Source organism: Hypanus sabinus, chromosome 1 (genome assembly GCF_030144855.1).
Source record: "Hypanus sabinus isolate sHypSab1 chromosome 1, sHypSab1.hap1, whole genome shotgun sequence".
Taxonomy (NCBI): Eukaryota; Metazoa; Chordata; class Chondrichthyes; order Myliobatiformes; family Dasyatidae; genus Hypanus; species Hypanus sabinus.
The window spans coordinates 170,762,904-170,782,329 of NC_082706.1; the positions used below are offsets into that span (position 1 = coordinate 170,762,904).

Sequence of the window (19,426 nt, forward strand, 5' to 3'; positions counted from 1 at the left end):
GTGGAATCAGTTCAGTGTAGGGGTGAGTAAAGTTTATCCCCTCTGGTTCAGGAGCCTTATGGTTAAGGGATAATATCTGAACTTGAAAATGGTAGTGTGGGACTTGAGACTCCTGTACCTCTTTCCTGATGGCTTCCAGCCTTCCTGCCTTGTTCTGATTTTAACCTGATCTTTTGTGCAGGCAATGGAATATCTGTAAGGAGGGGTATCATTTTAAGTATATCGTTAGATTCCAATAATGTCATGGGAGCTAACTGAAAATGTTTTCAAAGAGCTGAATGGAGAAGCATTGCCAGTTTACCCATTAGATCATTTGCCCACAGGTGGGTTGTGAGCTAGCAGATACGTAGGATCACCCTTACCACACAATTAATACTTTCACACTAAGCACGCACATCTAGAGCCCCCTTAGCATTTTTGCAAGGGCCATCTTCAACTGCTTCCTGCCCCTTCATATAGATTTTGCTGGGTCTGAGAAAAGTTCTGGCAAAATAATCCAGCCTTTTTGATCAGCCGGGCTTTTTCTATTGCCCTGGTACTCAGACATGGCATGATTTATTTAGTATTACAGTGTGAATATTTTCATCCGCCATTGCTACACAGATGATAAACCTGGCAAAGTCCGCAAAGAAATTCATCCACTGTCAGTAGTATTACATGCACTGCACTGTAGCAACAGCAATGCATTGTCTGCCTAGAAATTAATTTCACTGAACTCAATAAAACCCAATTTTGGAGGCTAACTACGATGCAGTATAGTACATTTAGTACTACAACTAGAGAAGAAAATTTCTAGGCACTTATTCTCAATGAAACTTTTTAAACAGTCAAAGAAAGCAAGTAATTATATTTTCTTGTAATTTATGTTTTTTATTGAAGTTCATCAAACAAACATTTCCATAAGATGTATTTCAGACATTGTACATATATATCATATAATCATATATATTACAAAATCTCCACAAAGTATTTATCTGGGGTATATACTTATAGAAAAGAGTGGAAAGAAAAAACAAGCAAAAGGAAAGAACTATGTACAGGTAGGGAGTGATCTTTTTTTTTACAACTGATTCATTGATTTGTGTGAATAAAATCAGGCCTATGAGGAATTATGTAGTTAAGCCATATTTCCCAGTATGAGTCAAATTGTTTCAGCTTATGATTAACAGATGCAGCTATCCTCTCCATTTTATAAATGTCCATTGTAATTTCCATCCATGTATTTAAAGTTGGGCTCTCCTGTGATAACCGTTTCCTAGTAAGAGTCTTTTTACCAGCCGCCAACAGTATATTCATTAAATATTTATCTCTTTTCAGCCATTCTTAAGGTATATATCCAAAATATATGGTCTTACTCTCCAAGGGTATTTCACATTTAAAGATGTCTTGTAGGGCATTGTGTATCCCCCTCCAATAGTTTTTGATAACAGGGCAGTCCCAAAAAATATGATAATGATTTGTGTTTTTATTTCCACAATTTCTCCAGCAAACAGGGAGGTTACTATCATAATGGGATTTCTGAGAGGGTGTAATAAAATATCTTATCAAGTTTTTCCATCCAAACTCCCTCCATTTCTGTGAATTGGTACGCTTCCATTGATATCTGCATATTGTTGTCCATTCTTCCCATTGATATCTCCATAATTATATTTTCAAATAAATGTTATGCTTGGAGAAGTTTCCTTAGGAATGATCTTTCTAAGCTCAAATTTGTCATGTTTTACAAAGGTTCTGGCTAACCCTTGATTACCTAAAATCACTCACCAGTTGTGCGCTTCTATGTTTTCTACAGGCCTTACAGCTGCTGCATCCTTGGTTTCATTGGCTTGGGCCTTGGCATCCTACCAGAAGGCTCTTCGAGACTCGAGAAATGATAAAAAACCCATCAGCTACCTGGCTGTTATTATTCAGTTCTGTTGGCATTTCTTCACCATTGCAGCCAGAGTCATCACATTTGCCTTGTTCGCATCAGTTTTCCAGCTCTATTTTGGGATCTTCATTGTTTTACATTGGTGCATCATGACTTTCTGGATTGTTCATTGTGAAACAGAGTTCTGCATAACCAAGTGGGAGGAGATTGTGTTTGATATGGTTGTGGGAATAATCTATATTTTCAGTTGGTTCAATGTTAAAGAAGGAAGGACTCGGTGTCGGTTATTCATATACTACTTTGGAATCCTTTTGGAAAACACAGCCTTGAGTGCTCTGTGGTACTTGTACCGAGCACCTCAAATAACTGATGCATTTGCTATACCAGCACTTTGTGTTGTTTTTAGCAGCTTTTTGACTGGAATTGTTTTTATGTTAATGTATTATGCCTTTTTTCATCCAAATGGACCAAGGTTTGGCCAGTCACCAAGCTGTGCTTGTAAGGAACCTGTAACCACTTTCAATTTGCCTGCAGATGTCTCGACAAATGCTTTGAGGTCTGTATCTCAAAGCAGGGAACAGAAACTCCCAGAAAGAGATAGTTGTATGCCTGTTTTTCAGGTCAGACCTACTGCACCCTCGACACCATCTTCACGCACACCACGGATAGAAGAAACTGTGATCAAAATTGACCTATTGAGAAACAAGTATCCAGCTTGGGACAGACACGTTTTGGACAGAAGTCTACGAAAGGCCATCCTTGCTTTTGAATGTGCATCCTCGCCACCTCAACTCCAATACAAGAATGAAGCCCTCATTGAAGAAAGGCTGGAGTACGAAACAACTCTGTGATAAGCTAACAAGCTGTTCTGTTAAGGAAGCATGTTGTCAAACCAGAGGCTGAAACTAGGACTGTGTTGATAACAGTGAGTAGAAAGTTTCCTCTCGGTGCTGCATCTCTTGAGACCATAAAACGGTTTGTGGTTTTGATGCACACAGTACACTGATGTGTATGCTGCCAAGAGCATCAATGTTTATAAACTTGGAGAAGCATAGAAATATTATGATTAGCGTTTTCTTATTACTTCAGTGATATGGTGCTAATTCATCTGCCAGCACAATTTACCAAAATTGGGCTTCTCAAACTTGTCAAGAATTCATAGTACATTATTTGCTGGCAGTATGAACGTGCACATTTTCTAGTTATTAAAACTGGGCAACATTTGCAAAATGTGTTTCTTTGATTTATGTAAGAGTTTAAAAAAAGTGATTTTCTTGTTATTTTATATATTGTGAACTATGCTAGAAAGTAACTTTTTAAATGGAGAATCGTGATATTGTGGTCTAAATTTTATGCAGATATTTAATACAATCTTGGCAGCTTTCCATTCTGGATTGTATCATCGTGGGAACTGAAATGGAATTTTAACTATCTACTTATATGTATAAAGCTTAAGTAAAGGTGTCTGCACCAAAACATTAACTTGCAGTTTGTGGCTATTTAGTGATTTGATTGAACATATGTCCCTGGAATTTTAGTGAGAAGTAGGGTCATGATTATCTCAGTGTGAATGCCAAGAAACCAATGTAAATTTAACAGAGAAGTCAAGATTTAACGTACAAGTGCAGGCACATACCATTCGTACACTCAATGCAAAGTACTTAGCAGAACAGAAAAGAAGGACAAACTTTATACAGTTTATCAGCTGCTGGGCAGAGTTCTAGTTGAAGCCAGTCTTGACAGCTGACTATGATACATTCCTCAATACTGGAAGCTGTGCTTGGGCTGTAATGTCAGAATGTTATCAACATTCATGGAGTGAAAATATAAATGGGGGATGCAATAAGCTAAATCGTTGTAAATAATTGCAAGAGAAGATCCACGGAATTGTTTCCACTGTTATTGTGGACATTATGGAGAGTGTACAATGACCCTGCATTCTGTTGTAATGTAATTGTATAAATCAGTGATGAACAATTGGGCAAATGCTTCTGTGCCAGAGTATAGTTTTAAATACTTTGCATTAGACAAGGTTGATATTGCTTGTCAGTGGAAACTAATCTAATTACTGTACATTATTTATGTTCCAATTATTAATAATTTTACCTGTGTAAGTGTTTTGTCTGAAAAATCAAAATACAACAGGAATATGCAAAGAATGGGTTTAGAGAAATTGCTTTGTCTTTTCACAAAAAAAGGATATGTTCATTATCATAAAAATAATTTTTGTGGGAAAATCTTGGTTCAGGATACTGCTTTCTTGATTATTCAGTATAATGTATATATCTTGTTAAAATTGTTTTGCAGCCATTAATTATTATGAATATCACCAATTTGCCCCATTTTTCAAAAATGCATTGAGATTTTAGTTATACAGTATGCCATACATTGTCAGCCATTGTCAGCAAGTGTGCAGATATTAAACAAGATCCATGGCAGATTATTCTTTGTGAATCCTGTGTCTGCAGCACTCTGCAAGAATGGTGGTCTCGAAGCTGAGAGACGGATTACTTGAAATACATAGCAAATTATAAAAACATTGACAGCTATCTTAGATTTGTGGTCTATGATTTGTGATCCAGAGAGTGTTGGCAAGGGTAATAAATTGATTCATTTGCGCCATCTGATATTCCCATTATTCAAATATATTTTTGACCTTCACTGCAGTGTAATCTCTACACAATGATATAACTAGCACTTAAGATTTATAGCATTAATGTTTCATTCACTAAAACATATATAAATAAACAAGTTGTAATCTTACTAATTTAGCAAATAAATGTTTGGTTTTTTTGTATATGCAGGAAGCAATCTGGTAACATTCTATGGTGTCATCGGAGAGCGTGGGCATTCTTTGGTCAGCAAAAACACATAGGACTGAAAATTAGATCTACAGAACCCCACATATTTCAGAGGAATGCAATTTAAAAATACTTCAGATAAGAAGAGGCTCTTTAACAACCAATCCTGGGACATTTTCAAAATTCAGCTGGCATTTGTGAGCTTGCATCAGTGCCAGTCTTACTTCGAGTGCATCATTTCCCGTGCACCACTTCTTTTGAGGAGTTCTCAGGGAAATTAGGTCATATTGTTCCAGAAATAATTCATATCTAGGTTGCAGAGATTCGAATCCGACAGAGATTCGAATCTTACCTTGCATTGATGCAAGCTCTCAAACCCCAAGATCAGATTGGGCCAAATCCTTAAATAGTAAACCACCTGTTGTTTCAATTCCCTCTTGTTACCAGATTACATGGAGTCTAAATTCCCTGTGATTCCAATCTTCAATGTCCCTGATTCTTAGCTAGTCTGATTTCCCCTCCTTTTACTGCCCCAATGACTCAGATCAAATTACTTACCAGTGACATAATCCCACCATCACCCCACAACACCGCAACCCCAACCCAGTCCCAGGTCCCGATTGAACATTGGACTGCTTGCAATCTCTTAAACCTTCAACTTCCAATTTGGACTTAGTGGTTGGTGTTGTATTTTTCTTAATGCACTTTGAAATAGTGAAGTGTCAGTTTTGTAGCACCCAAAGCCTCAGCAACATTGAAAATGTAGCAGAACTATAACAGTCCAGTCTAATTTCTAGACCACATATGTTCAGCCCAAAAATACTTTAGGATAGCAAGTAACATATTCTCTTTTTTTTTGGACTATGGGCCCAATCTCTGACTTAGTTAATCAATTCCTCCAAAGAGTTTTTCATCAAAGTCAGATTTGGAAGGAGGAGCGATTGGGAGAGTATCAGTGAGGGGCAAGCTTGTATGCAAGTAAAAGTGCTTTGAATGGACTGAGCCTAATACAATTCCCAAAAATTTTGCTCTTGGGTCATATTAAATAGAGCTGAGATATCTCACTTAAGCTATCCTCCTTATTTTAAGTATGCAGCTGAATATTTTCTGAAACATTGAATGATCACCAAAATACTGTTTAAAAAATTCAATGATTGTTTTAGCTTTCAGAATGTGTAACTTGCCATACAGGAAGTAGTTATAAATAGTTTTAATACTGTTAATTTTAAAATGCATGTATACAAGAGAAAAGGGAACAGAAAACAATGTTTGAGGACTGAAATTAATTAAATGAAATAGGAGGAAACTCATAAGGATTATAAAACACATCAGTGTAGACTATTTATATTTAGTCTTGTGTGTCCTGATCTTCCCCTTAACACTCCAGTTATTTTGGTTTCAGGCATGATTGTTTATTTCTGCTGGTGATCAATTGCAGCATAGGCTCCTGAAGCAACTACAATCATACAGGATCCTGTTACAAAGGTCAACCATCAATAATAATGATGAGATGGAATCTGTATATTCCGACAAGTACTGTACCTTCTTTGGCTCAGTTCACAAGCATGTGACTTTCCACAACTGAATACCTGTGTGCACACCTACTAAATTTCTCTGACCTCCATGAACATTCAAAGAAGAGAAATGGTCATTAACTGGGAAAAATAGTCTACGCTGGCCAGACATTCCTTGTGGTCCTGTTACGACCTCCATGGGTGTGACGTGGGGTCTTCCACTTCCGTGATGGTTAGTCTCTGGAGAGTTGTCGCTGCCTATACTCCCAAAATCCTGCATTCTTTGGGTCAAGGTCATCTGACTGACCTGTGTCAGTTCTCATTGGAAGTGGCCCAGGGCCACAAGCAGGATTGCTTTATGGCTGTTTCCTTCAGCTTTGTGCCTTAGGTGATTTCCTTTGTTCCATCCAACTGAGATGGGTTCAAACCAGTCTAAACACGTCACTCAAACACTTGGCCCAGCTGATCAGATCACAAGCTGTTCCTTCTGCAAACATTTCATTTTACACAACAAACAGCTTCTTATCTGAGAATGGCATCAGGTTGATGCACCATCAATAACTCACCCTGAGACGTAAAGGCGAGATATCGGCTTTTATTGACTGGAAGAAGGAATAAGCAGTGAGTGACCACCATACTACATCCTGGAGACTGAGAGGCCGGGCTGAGGCCTGAATCGCCTTTATACAGGGGTCTGTGGGAGGAGCCACAGGAGCAGTCAGCAGGGGGCGTGTCCATACAGGTATATGTAGTTCACCACAGAGGTTTAGCAGATCATTAGCAGAAACTCCTTGTGTCCACATTCAACTGCTCAGATTAAGTTAAACCAGAGCGAGAATCAATTTAACAAATAGTTCATACAATGGCAAAGTGGTGACTGCAAGGACAATTCCACAAAATGGCCACTTCCATTCCTGCCACCACATGGCAAGATCAAAGACTTCTGCTTTCTCTGTTTCCACTGCCCTTGCCTCATTCCTGTCCACTGATTTGTAAATTGCAGTTATTCCTGTCCAAATATAATGAACAACTATCTGACCGTGCTGTAGTTGATTGCTTAACTTTAATTACTTATACAATAATTGCAATGTTTCCTGTGTCCCATGTCTTCCTTAATCAGCCCTTATTGTCTTTTCATGAATAATTACCCTCAATATCCACTGATTCCCATCAAGGCCTCATTTTTGTCTTTAGTTCTCTTGGTACAAAGGTCAAATTACTACAATAAGGTCTATTACTTGGTCTTAAATGATTCAGTTTTGTTTTTGCTTTATTAAAAAAGCGACCAATAATTAAGGATCAGCAATTGCTCAAGACTTCCCAATACACATGGAGCCCACACAAAGGCTGGGAAATTGCCCCTCCTAATAATGGTTGGCTAAGGCATTAAAAAAAACAGCCCTCTGTAATGGCACTAGTTGGCTATTAGGCTGAGGAAAATGAATGGAGACACTTTTCCACCAATTCCTTTCTCTAAAGAACTTTCATCAGCCAGGGTTTTCCCTCATATGGATGGCTAAATGAAAATGAGTTATTAAAGCTGTCATAAGGTGCATGCTTCATCAGTTTAACTGTGACACTTACCCACCTCTACCTATTTGATTCATTTTGCTGGGGTTTATCCTGGAACTTTCTCATCAGCAGCATTCCAATTTATCATTCTGCCAGTTGACCTTTGGTTGTCATAGAAACAGAGCTCTACAGCACAGAAACAGGCCCTTCAGCCCATCTACTCCAAGCTAAACTATCATACCTAGTTTCATTACTGTGCACCAGGACCATAATGCTCCATACCCCTCCCATCCATGTACTTATCCAAATTTCTCTTAAATGTTGAAATCAAATTTACTCTGCTCTCCTATTATTGAGAATGTAGGCTGAAGAACTCAAAAAATAAATTAGCCTGGTAAACAATAAAACTATTTTAGGGGAAAGCACAAACTGACTACAAATGAGATTTGTGGCTGTTTCTTACAGTAATTTTTTCATTTCTGTATCTCACTCCTGTATTAACAGTCATGTAAATAAATTCATTGTACTGTTTCAGCTCAGTGGTATAATTAATTGCAATTCAGCCACAAAAAATGAAAGCCATTTCCACAGCTTTGTGAGAAAAACAATATGCACACCAACATTAATGTCATCATAAATTTATTGTTTACCTATTTACTTTCATGAAGCCTACACATTAGTTTTTGCTAATCCTAGTGTGGGAAATATGAATTCTTAATATCTACTCTGTCTCCCAAATACAACCTAAGTGGCAGCAGTGAATAAGATGGCTGACTGCTTTGTGTTAATATTGTCTAAATCTTGAAAAAAATGCTACAGCTCTTGCAGTTTGCATTGGCAATTTGAAACCACCTCGTTATTGACACATGTATGGGATAGATAGGATGCTCCAGTTAACACTTACAGCTCCTCTGGTGAATTAATCAGCTGCAGCTCTCATCAGGGTCCTGTATTGGTTGTGAAAATGTATTTTCTTCTCAGCTTAACCTCCTGAACAGCCTTTGTGGCCTATAAATGATACCTAATTTAAAATGATTTTAGATAAGCCCGGTGCTTTAGTCCACTTTAAATACTGTTTTATGTACCTGCTCAGCAACAGCATTAACAATGGAATCAATGGCATTGATTTTGGCTCTGTCCCATTGTTACCATGATTTTGTCTTGATCATGACTGAAACCAAAATCTGAAGCATAGTCGTTTTGATATCTATTTGCAGGTTTCATCAACTTCTGTTCCACTTTTATGCATTCTTTATCCAGCAAGCTCCTCAACTTCACCATTGATTATCTCAAAAGGAACTCACAAAAACTCCGGATAGTCGACCTTTCTCATTTCCTGGATGCTGATTTGGTGCTATTACACTCCACCCCCTAGATTACTTTGTTTACTCTGCTAAAAAGCAAAATTGAACAATTGTCAAGTTAATAGCCTATTCTTTCCTTTCAGTTAATGTTAAAATTATACCCATGGAATCCGAAAAGCCTTTTATCTTTGCCAAAGATGTAGACTTTCTTCCACAACACTCCTCCATGATATGATAAATGTCAATAACATATTAAAAATTCAGGATCGTGATTAAACAAAATCTTTCCTAGGCTCACCCACATGACACATGAAATTAAACAGAAACTTTATTTATCCCAGTCAGAGGGTACCTATCTGCTGACCTATCACAACAACATGGGAGAGGACCATTTGGCTTTTGCACTTAGTGGTTCAGAACCCAGGAAATCCATGACAAACTTCTTGTGATTAATGATTCCTCACTGACTTCAACCTCCCACATTGCTTTCACTATCACGATTTTTTTTTGCATTTCTCAATTTTATCCATAATATAGTCAGAGATCCCTCTATACTTTTTGCATAAACTTTCTTTCTAATCTTCCTCTATATTTCTGCATAATTCTTCTCCAAGGCTGTAAATCTGAAGTCACTCACATTCTTCCTCCTACTTACAACCCACAATGTTCATACCAAAATTCATTCCAATTACTCTAATCAAACTCATTCTTTGCCAAAACCTCAAAACAAATAATACCTTTCCTTGCTTTACCTCCCCAACAACCTTCAACCCTCTAGAATGCAAACTTTGTATTCACATTGCTTTTCTTTTAAGATTTCTTTCCTACTTTTCTTGTGTTCGGACATAATTTGCTTTGTACTTCTGGTTTCTCAGCAAAAGAAAAACATTTTACCAACGTACTTTATGGGGAAAGCAACAGCTCAATGACCAATCGTCAGGAATTAGAACACAGATTCATCAAAAGGCCTGGTGTGTAGAAGCTTCTACTTAATGTCATATTGATATGAAATTAAACCAAATAATGAATATATAGTTTGCATAAAATCCAAACATTAGGAAAAGCATTTCAAGTTATGTAATTTAATTTCCAAGGATCTTCATCCTGACAAAGTAACCTAAATACTCTATTAGTGTTTTATCTAAGTCCTGTTTCTGACAAGCTAATGAAAATTATCCATGAGTGGTAGAACACTAAAAATCTTTTATGAGCTCATTGTTGGCATTGACTTTCATTATATGTCATGAGATAACTATCAGAACAACTGTTTTTACTAAGAATCATAGCAAACAAAAAACATTTGGAACTAGAATAATCAGATTCAATAGCTCAAAATTGTCCCCAGGTCCTGACTTCCTCCAATGTGGACATTTTTCCAAATTTAAGTATCTAGGAGTCCAAATTAATTATGAATAAGTCTATTTCCTAATATAATCACTTATTTATAAATACTGCTTTTCTGACTGTTCAAATACTATATATAAAAATATTCTATAGCAATACTTTATCCCTGAAAAGTAAAATAATTTGGATATATCAGCTTGCTTATAATTTCAATATTCTATCTTACAAAAAAAGCACAAGATAATGTACATTAAAAATATAATTCCTGTTCATAATTTTCCAGCCACAGACTTCAATAATCAAGAAGTTATACACAAGTTATACACAAATTTTAATATGTGGCTCACGAGGTTTCTTTAAAAAAAAAGTACTCAGTTGGAAAACTATCCTTTTATTATTTAAGCTTTCAAATCTTAATGCTGGTCGCCTTGTTTAGAGATTATATTACTTGGACCATTATATCTTTAAACTTTCAAAGTATTTCCATGATGCTGTCTGATTCTTTTGTTATTCAGATACATCAGAAAATTCCCTTTGTGAAGAAAATTTGACCAGTTTAACATAATCAATATTTGATTAGAACTTCTGAAGTTTCTTTCCTCCCATGTATTTTTCATTCAGTCCATTTTGGTTACTTTAGAAAATACGATCAGGGCAAGAAGAGGAATAACGGACTAGAAACAATGTTCATAAGGATAGGAGAAAGCCATTTGAGCACATTGCGAATAATTGTGTAGTACTTGTAAATTGCACTCTCATCATTAATTCTTCATCTTGAATCATTTGTAGAGTTTTAATATATCCAGCCATTGGTCTTGATTACAAGATCCCTGTTACAATTTCCCTGCTTAAACTTCCAGAGGGTTGCCTGAAGGACAAACTGCTCACCATAATTAAAACTCTAAAGTTTCTCCATACGCCAATCTGTCACTCTTCACAGTCACCAAAATCTGTTATTGCATGACTGTAAGTAGCAACTACTGAATAATACAACACACTCATGAATTTGCTCATCCAGTAGGAGAAGAGTATTGCAAATATTCTAATTACATTTGGTTGCATTAATCGGGAACTAAGGGCAATTTGTTAAGAACTAAACTGATTTTGTTTGCAATTAGAAGGAAAAAGTCTTAGTTATTTGATACATTAAGTCATGAATTTCTGACTTACTACTACTGTGATCTTCTTTCTTGTATATACTGAAACATTCCATTCTCAACTTTCCAACATAATCCACCTGGGAAGGACTCTATCATCAGCATAGACTCAATATTACACCAGCATTTCATCCCATTCTACTTGATTTACTACCAGAGAACTTGTGCAGTGCTTTTAAATTTATGACAAATCATCTTTTTAAATGCTGAACAAATTTCCTTTCATGCCTCCTTTCAGTTATTACCCTGCTATGAATCATTTTAATGAGTCTGAAACATAGTTTAGAGGAAACAAAAACAAATATAAGCACAACTATTATCTGGTTGAACTCAGGTGCTAAGGATTAAATGAAATCATCCACACACTTCGGTTTGCATTCCCTTAACATCTATTGAAAAGACCATGTGTGAGAAGAGAGTAGGTCCGGCTGCAATGTTTCAGTAGTCTGACAACGTGCAGCGTCAAGGATGATGTGTAGGGAAAATGCCCACTTGAGTGAAGTACAGTGGAGAGCCACCAATAGAGTATCACAGCCCAGCTTAGATCAGCAGGGACAGGAGGTGAAGGGAGATGTACAAAAGAACTAAATTGAAAAAAATGCACCACAAACATATGATAGCACTGTAAAAGTGACAGACTGTGCTACAAAGTATATTTGCACATTTACATTTTATTGTATTGTTTAAATCATCATGTGCTATATCATTGCCAGCTCAACAAAGGAGTGGCAGCCATAAAAAAACTATTTGCATTATGGGTGATGATGGCCTAACTAACAGAAATAATGCTATAATGGGCACAGTAAAAAAAATCGTGTACTGTCATTGTCTTTTGTGTAAAATATTTATCATGTAAAAATATTCATAAGGAATTTTGTGAGATCCTAGAGTTTTGATATGACTGTAATAGTAGCTAATTATGTATGTTTGCACTTCAACCTAACCTTTGTATTGTCTGTTGAAATGGTGATCCATTTTGTGCTGTGAAAGTAAATGTATGCACTCTAAATTGATGTACAGTAACTTTAGTAATTGAGTGAGCCATTGTGTTTTTCATTTGTGAATCAATTTTGTATCATATCTTGCATATAACTTGTAAATACCCATTTTTGATTTTTCAGATTTTTAGTTTTGTACTGATAAGCATTTGTTCACATTGAGTAGTTAATTCCACCATCAGCTATGCAAAAAGGTAAAACTGAGAGATTTCCCAACCTGATTTCCCTTTTTATTAAGCTAAATGCTGTTATGCGGGTGGACTTTTTATTCTTTATTCCTGTCAAAAGATTTTAATCGAGATTTGCAGACCCAGTTTTTAACAGTGATCCAACCCAGGTAGTATAAATATATTGTGTAACGTGAGGAAATTAAAGCAGTTGTTACATTTTGTAACTGACTGGCTGGCCTACTTCATTTAATATAGCAAAAGTTCTTGTTAGCTATGCATTCTTGTAGTTTAATATTTCTCTTTTTAAATCTACAGTATATTTGTTTTGGTGTACACCATACATTGATGCAAAATTATTGATGTTGACATGTAAAGTCTGAGGTTGCTTAATTCAAACAAACAATTTCACACTTTTACTGACCATAGTATAACAACAATTAAAAGCATCACATCTTACAGCCAATTGCAACAAGATTTATTAGATATCATTTTTCACCCTTTAAATGTCCAGAACTCTGATTTTTCTGGGCAAAGGGTAACTCAGTATTGGTGGGCTTGCATGAAAGCAGAAACAGCACTCTTCAAGGAACAGCTTCTGTTGTTCAAAAACAATAGAATGTTCAAATTAATGTTCATGTGAAATTTAAAATATGAGAGGTCGGCACTAAATCATTCCTGGTATGGTTTTGGTCATTATAAATCTCAGTAGTAAGATTCTGGAAGAAGAAAATTGCTAATACTAAAATCATGCAATGGTACTAGCCCCAGGTGAATAATACCAAAACCGTACATGAAATGCATAAAAAGCCTGATGTAAATTGAACAACCTGGCTGTAGGACATAGCTGAATATACTGATTAAAACTTATACTGAAAAAATTGCGAGAGACAATTAGAAGATGGTCTGAAGAACTATATAGGTCTGAAATGTCGACTATTTATTCATTTCCATAGATGCTACCTGACTTGTTGAGTTTCTCCAGCATTTTCTGAGTATTGCTTTGGATTTCCAGCAGCTGCAGACATTCTTGTGTTTGTAACGAGGAGATGTGAAGCTTGAGTTCTGAAATCCTGTAAGTCACATTAGTAAGCAGAGATTGAATGCACTGTTATATATCATTGTATGTACAGTGGATTCCAGTTAATTGGGACTCATCGGGACCAGTATATTTTAGCCTAATTAGCCATATTCATGGAAGTAGTTAAAAAAGTATAAATAAGATGAACTACCATTTAATTGAGTGACAAATTATGTATTTAAGTGAAATACAGAACAAACTAGAATGTTATCAATGATATTAAGGTACTACCAAACTGTGTATTAAACCCTAAGACCATAAGAAAAAGGAGCAGAATTAGGTCATTCAGCCCATCGAGTCTGCTCCACCATTTCATCGTGGCCAGCCCAGTTCCCTCTCAACTCCATTTGCTTGCCTTCTTCCTGTGACCCTTCATACCCTGACTAATCAAGAAACTATCAACTTCACTTTAACTATACCCAATAACCAGACCTCTACAGATGGCTGAGGCAGAGAAAGCCACACAGTGCACGTTTCCGACACTAGTTAGAAACTGTTGGGCAATAATCTCCTGTCCCAATTAAATAGTGTCATAAATAAATGAAGGGAGTCCTGGCTGTTTTCTCAGTTAGTTTCTGTTCATTAAGAGCTGTCCCAAATAAGCGGCCGCCCTGATGAATCAGTGGCCCAATGAACCAGAATCCATGGTAATTCAACTCCTGCTAGTGAATGTACAGCCAGACAATTCTCATTCAGGTTGGAAACAAGTGATTCCGCAGATGCAGGAAATCCAGCGTAACACACCCTCAAAATGCTAGAGAAATTCAGCAGGTTTGGCAGCATCTTCTGAAAGAAATAAACAGTCAACATTTTGGGGCCAAGATTGTACCTATTCCTCTCATTCAGGTTGATCCCTCAAGACCTGATGTGATATTGCCACATGAACTAGGTTTGATCCTGATTTCAGATGCTGCTGGTTTGCAGTTTGCACGTTCTCTTTGTAAACACGAGGCTTCCTCCCAGATGCGTGGGTATGCCTGTTGGCTGATGTTCCTATTCTACTGTAGGTGCAAGCTGAGCAATAGAGGGGAGTTGATGGATATGTGGAAAACAATGAACGGCAGGGAGATAAAATGTGAAATCAAACTAAAGGGCGTACTCTGATAACAGCACAGTCTCAGTTGACCAAATGAGCTCCTGTAACATATGGAAATATAAGAAAACAAGTTGGAGGAAATACATTGTCGAGACTAAATATAAACTTAAAGATGAGTTGGAAGGGAAATATCGGAGTAATACAATCCCTTAATTTTATATTTTGATTATATATTCCAACAACCACATTTATAAATAAACTGCCTTTATAAATTTGTAATAAGAGTGATTGCAAATCCTTCATCACACCAGTAGACATAACACAAATTGAAGAGGCACTAGTTTCTCTGGAAACTACAGAGAAGCAATACTGCAGTATTTATTATGTCTTTAGACGGTACACAATAGATTTGCAAATCTAAGCCTTGTAGAAGTGTGGTGAGTGCAGAATTTGTGGGGAAATCTCATAGGGCAGCTCTGGGACATGTATCGAGAGAATGGTGGGACAAGGGATTGTGGGCCTCTGAAAGTATACTGCATTATAAAAGTAGAGCCCCTGAGTCTGCAACCCTGCCATCAATAGCCCCAGGGAATAAAAAAATTAAAGGTTTATCTTGACTCGGGACAGTCTTGGGACCACTGAGAAGAAATCATGTTAGGATAAGCCTTTTAACTTCAACTGTTGGGTTAAGGCATGCCCTTGGAATTAAGGCTTGGGCTCAATTGCCATCACTGTAATCACCTAGTGGTCTCCCTTCAGAGAATGCAATAGAGTTATCTGGTGTGTAATGTATGAATGAAATTGTTACCCACAATTTGAAATTGGAATTTTCAGGGAAAAAATACCACTTAGCGCATTGAATGTTGTACTCAACAATAGAATTCCTAGGAATTCTTCTACTTCCCATTCCCAAGTTGAAATCTAAAGTAAAAAGGAGAAATAAACTAGAAATAACCAGCAAGTTAGGCAGTACCCTTGGAGAGAGAAACAGAGATAACGTGTCAGGCTCCTTCCACTGGTCAGATGTGATGAAGAATCATGAACCAGAGAGGACAGTTCAATTTTATTGACACATACTGTCATGTCTTGGATTTCTATATATGTGTACTCAAACATGAAACTTCCAGACCTAATTATAGTCGGCACATTTCATGTGCATTTTCACTGGATTCCCTATTGGAGTACAGCAGTGTTACTAGATCTTATTGAATTCCCCAGTGTTTACAACTGATTTCAACAATGACTCTATCACAACAGGAAGACAAATCAGATAAATGGTGATGCAGACTCGATGGGCCAAATGGCCTAATTCTGCTCCTGTGTCTTATGGAGTAAGGCAGTTAAATTTTTTTTAATTATTTGTTATTTTTTTATTCCTTTTCATTATTTAAGTTCTATTAAACTTTATAACATAATGTTTAATATAATCCATTGTTTAATTTTTATTTAATATCTGATTGTAAACAATTATTCTCTAGTTTACTGTGCAACAAAAGGTAGGCTTTCTACTTCAAAAGGAGATGAGTTTTGAGAGTGCAGCAATTGTGGGTGCAGGTTCAATTAGCAGTGTTTCTGTCTCTGTGGATGTTGTCTGATTTGCTGAGCATTTCTATTTTCATCTCATCTGAAGGCTACCTTTATTGCCAACACATGCCATGGGAGATGAATAAAATGGAGAGGAATATGCCAATTAAAAGAGAACCTACGTTCTTGACATTAGGCTTTAACTGTTAAATCTAAAGGCATTAATTTAAAAAAGGAATTTATTCTGTAAAGTATCAACATGAAACACAAACTGATGTGGTTATTTACGGTGTGAACTAAAGGTGAATGTGTCACTTGTGTACTGTGGTTTTTGTGCTGCAGCAGAATGTTTTTTTTTGCAAAATATTGTACGTTAAAACTACCTCAACCGTGGTTTACTTTAAACATACATTTTAAGGATTCGTTTTATAGTAATTCATCTGAGAAAGCACTTTGCATTTTCTAGTCTCTTATAATACTTTTTGTAGGTTTTATTGAAAATTTCAATGTGAGCAATTATTTTCAGTAGTAGTGTGCAGGTCCAATGGGGTAGATTTTAAAGTGGACATAATGCTGACCTTGTAGGTCAGTGGCCTTTCTTGAAACCTATGAGCTAGAAATTGAACTTGGGCATTTCCTTTAACAGACAGTTCATCCACAACAGCAGTTTATATCCACCCACAACTTTGCCCCTATATATAGTATTCAATTTCATAATTATGGTAAGCTTTAATGGGAAGCTCAAATCTACAAATATTTTACTTACATGCATTACCTTTTGATACATTGCATCAAATTTTACATTCCTTACCATGCAAACAAAACTAGATCTTTTATGCCTGAATATACACTCAAAAATTCTAATAAAGAGGAAGGATTTTCCATTTCAAATATTGTCCAGCCAAATATTAGTATTCTGCTCTCAGTGATGTACTTCACACTTTAGAAGGTGCTTACTCCCCTTATTTTAGAAGTTCTTTTTCATTTTTGGTAAATGCATCAGCTGATCAATCTCACACATGTAATGAAATAATAGGAAATTATATCAGTGTTCACACAGTCGTAAGCTAAACATTTAAGGCAGTACAAGTACAGTAGTGGAAAGATGCAGTAGAGAATTGTGTGCTTTTAGTAATCCTCTTATAACACATCTGAAATAATGTGACAACAAAATAATCTTACTGTGAATAATGAACTGATTTATAATAGCGTAATCTCTTTCTATCACACATTCCTTTAAAAATAGATACTGTAAAGATTCTATTGGTTAGTGGCTGCTAATGTAACGCTATTCAGCAATAGAATAAGTTTTCGTGAACAAAATAATCAGAATGTGCATTGTGTATTTATTATTCCGACTGTAGTGAATTGAATCATGATGGATTTTAAAATAGTAACATTAGTCGTGTCTTTTTTTTTTGTAAAATAATTGGAATACTTGAAATTTTATATACTGTACCTGAGAGTTTTTGTATACTTTTTATTTTAACTGCAGCAGAAGGTACCAAATTCATTGAATAAATACACTGTGGCCATTTTAGCAGTTTAATTTGCTTGTCTGTGTCCTTCTTAACAAAATAAACTTTCACCTCAGGGTCCAACTTTTGCAGAAAGTTTTGAAGCATGGGAAGTGCTATGTGGGTCACAGGCTTGTGCATCATGTTAGCATCCTTACTGTGCCTACTAGTCTTGCCATTAATTTCCCTAAGGCTTTTTCCCAACTATCAGTTATAATTCCTCGGTGTAAGTATAGTCATTGGAAGTTCTACTGAAACAAATAGTGATCTTTTGTTTCCCATAATGGGGAGGCCAGGGCTGGTGGCTCAGTGTTCCAGCGTAGACAAATTTCAAGAGTGAAAAATGGGGTGCAGAAGGGAAGAGGATGTTGCACTGCAGATAAGGGAGAACACTATGGCAGTACACAGGGAAGAAATCAAGGAGGGATCAGCCAGTGAAGTTATGTGAAATAAGAAAGAGACAATCATTGATGGGGTTATACTCTAGGTCTCCTAGTAGTCAACAGGAATTAGAAGAATAAATATGTAGGTGAATTGGTGAATTACAGAATGGTTTAAAAGCAATGGTGTAGTATTGTCTGATACTGGTCCAAATATTAACTATAATTGTCTTGGTACATGGGATTAGATGAGACAGAATTGATAAAATACTGACCACTTTATTAGGTATACCTGAATACATGCTTGTTTTTATCTACTCTTCCAATCATGCAGACATGGTCAAAAGGTTCAATTGTTTTCCAGACCAAACATCAGAATGGGGAAGATATGTGATTTAGGTGACTTTGACATGGAATGATTGTTGATGCCAGATGGGGTGGTTTGAGTATCTCAGAAACTGCTGATCTTCTGGGATTTTGACACACCATAGTCTCCAGAACTCACAGAGAATGGTGCAAAAGAAAAACAAAAAAAAAAGCATCAGGTGAGTGATATTTCTCGGGGTAAAAAATACCTTATGAATGAGAGTTCAGAGGAGAATAGTCAGACAGGTTCAAGCTGACGACAAGGATATAGTTGCTTAAATAACCATGCATTACAACAGTGGTATGCAGAAGAGTATGTCTGAATGCACGACACATCGAAACTTGAAATGGATGGGCTACAACACAGAAGATCCCAAACATACACTTGTGGCCATTTTATTAGGTACAGAAGATACCTAATACCTGAAGTGACCACTGAGTGTACATACAAAGGAATTTTTTTGGACATAGCTAGAATGTCTACCAACAAGCAGGCTATAGTTTAACTTACTTCAGAGAATGAGGATGGGCTAGTGATAGAAGTGTACGTGGAAGAAACTTTTGGGAATAGTGAACATATCTAGTAAGCTTCAAGATCATCTCTGGTAACAAGGACCAAACTTTGGGCCGTAAACTAGGAGAAGGAAAATTTCAATAGTATAAGTCAAGTCCTGTTAGATGTAAACTTAAGGTAGTTGGTTGAGGGAAAATATTTTAAAATACAGATAACAATCACATGCCCACATTAGGGTAAGAAGCAAGGATGGGTTAAAGAATATTGAATGTTTAACGAGGCCAAAGGAAGTATATGTCTGGTATCAGTACCAAGCAAGTCCTTTGGGGTTTCTAGAAGAG

The 19,426-nt window shown here is 36.5% G+C and overlaps 1 protein-coding gene across 1 annotated transcript in view; it reads left to right on the forward strand.

The window, feature by feature from the left end:
* xkr4 (XK related 4) overlaps positions 1–4,492 on the forward strand; it is a 299,780-nt gene extending 295,288 nt beyond the window's left edge. Inside the window, exon 3 of the mRNA XM_059981095.1 lies at positions 1,793–4,492. Within this exon, the coding sequence (XP_059837078.1) occupies positions 1,793–2,721 (929 nt within the window). The 3' untranslated portion in view covers positions 2,722–4,492. The remainder of the gene's footprint in view (positions 1–1,792) is intronic.
* Positions 4,493–19,426: the final 14,934 nt, after the last annotated feature.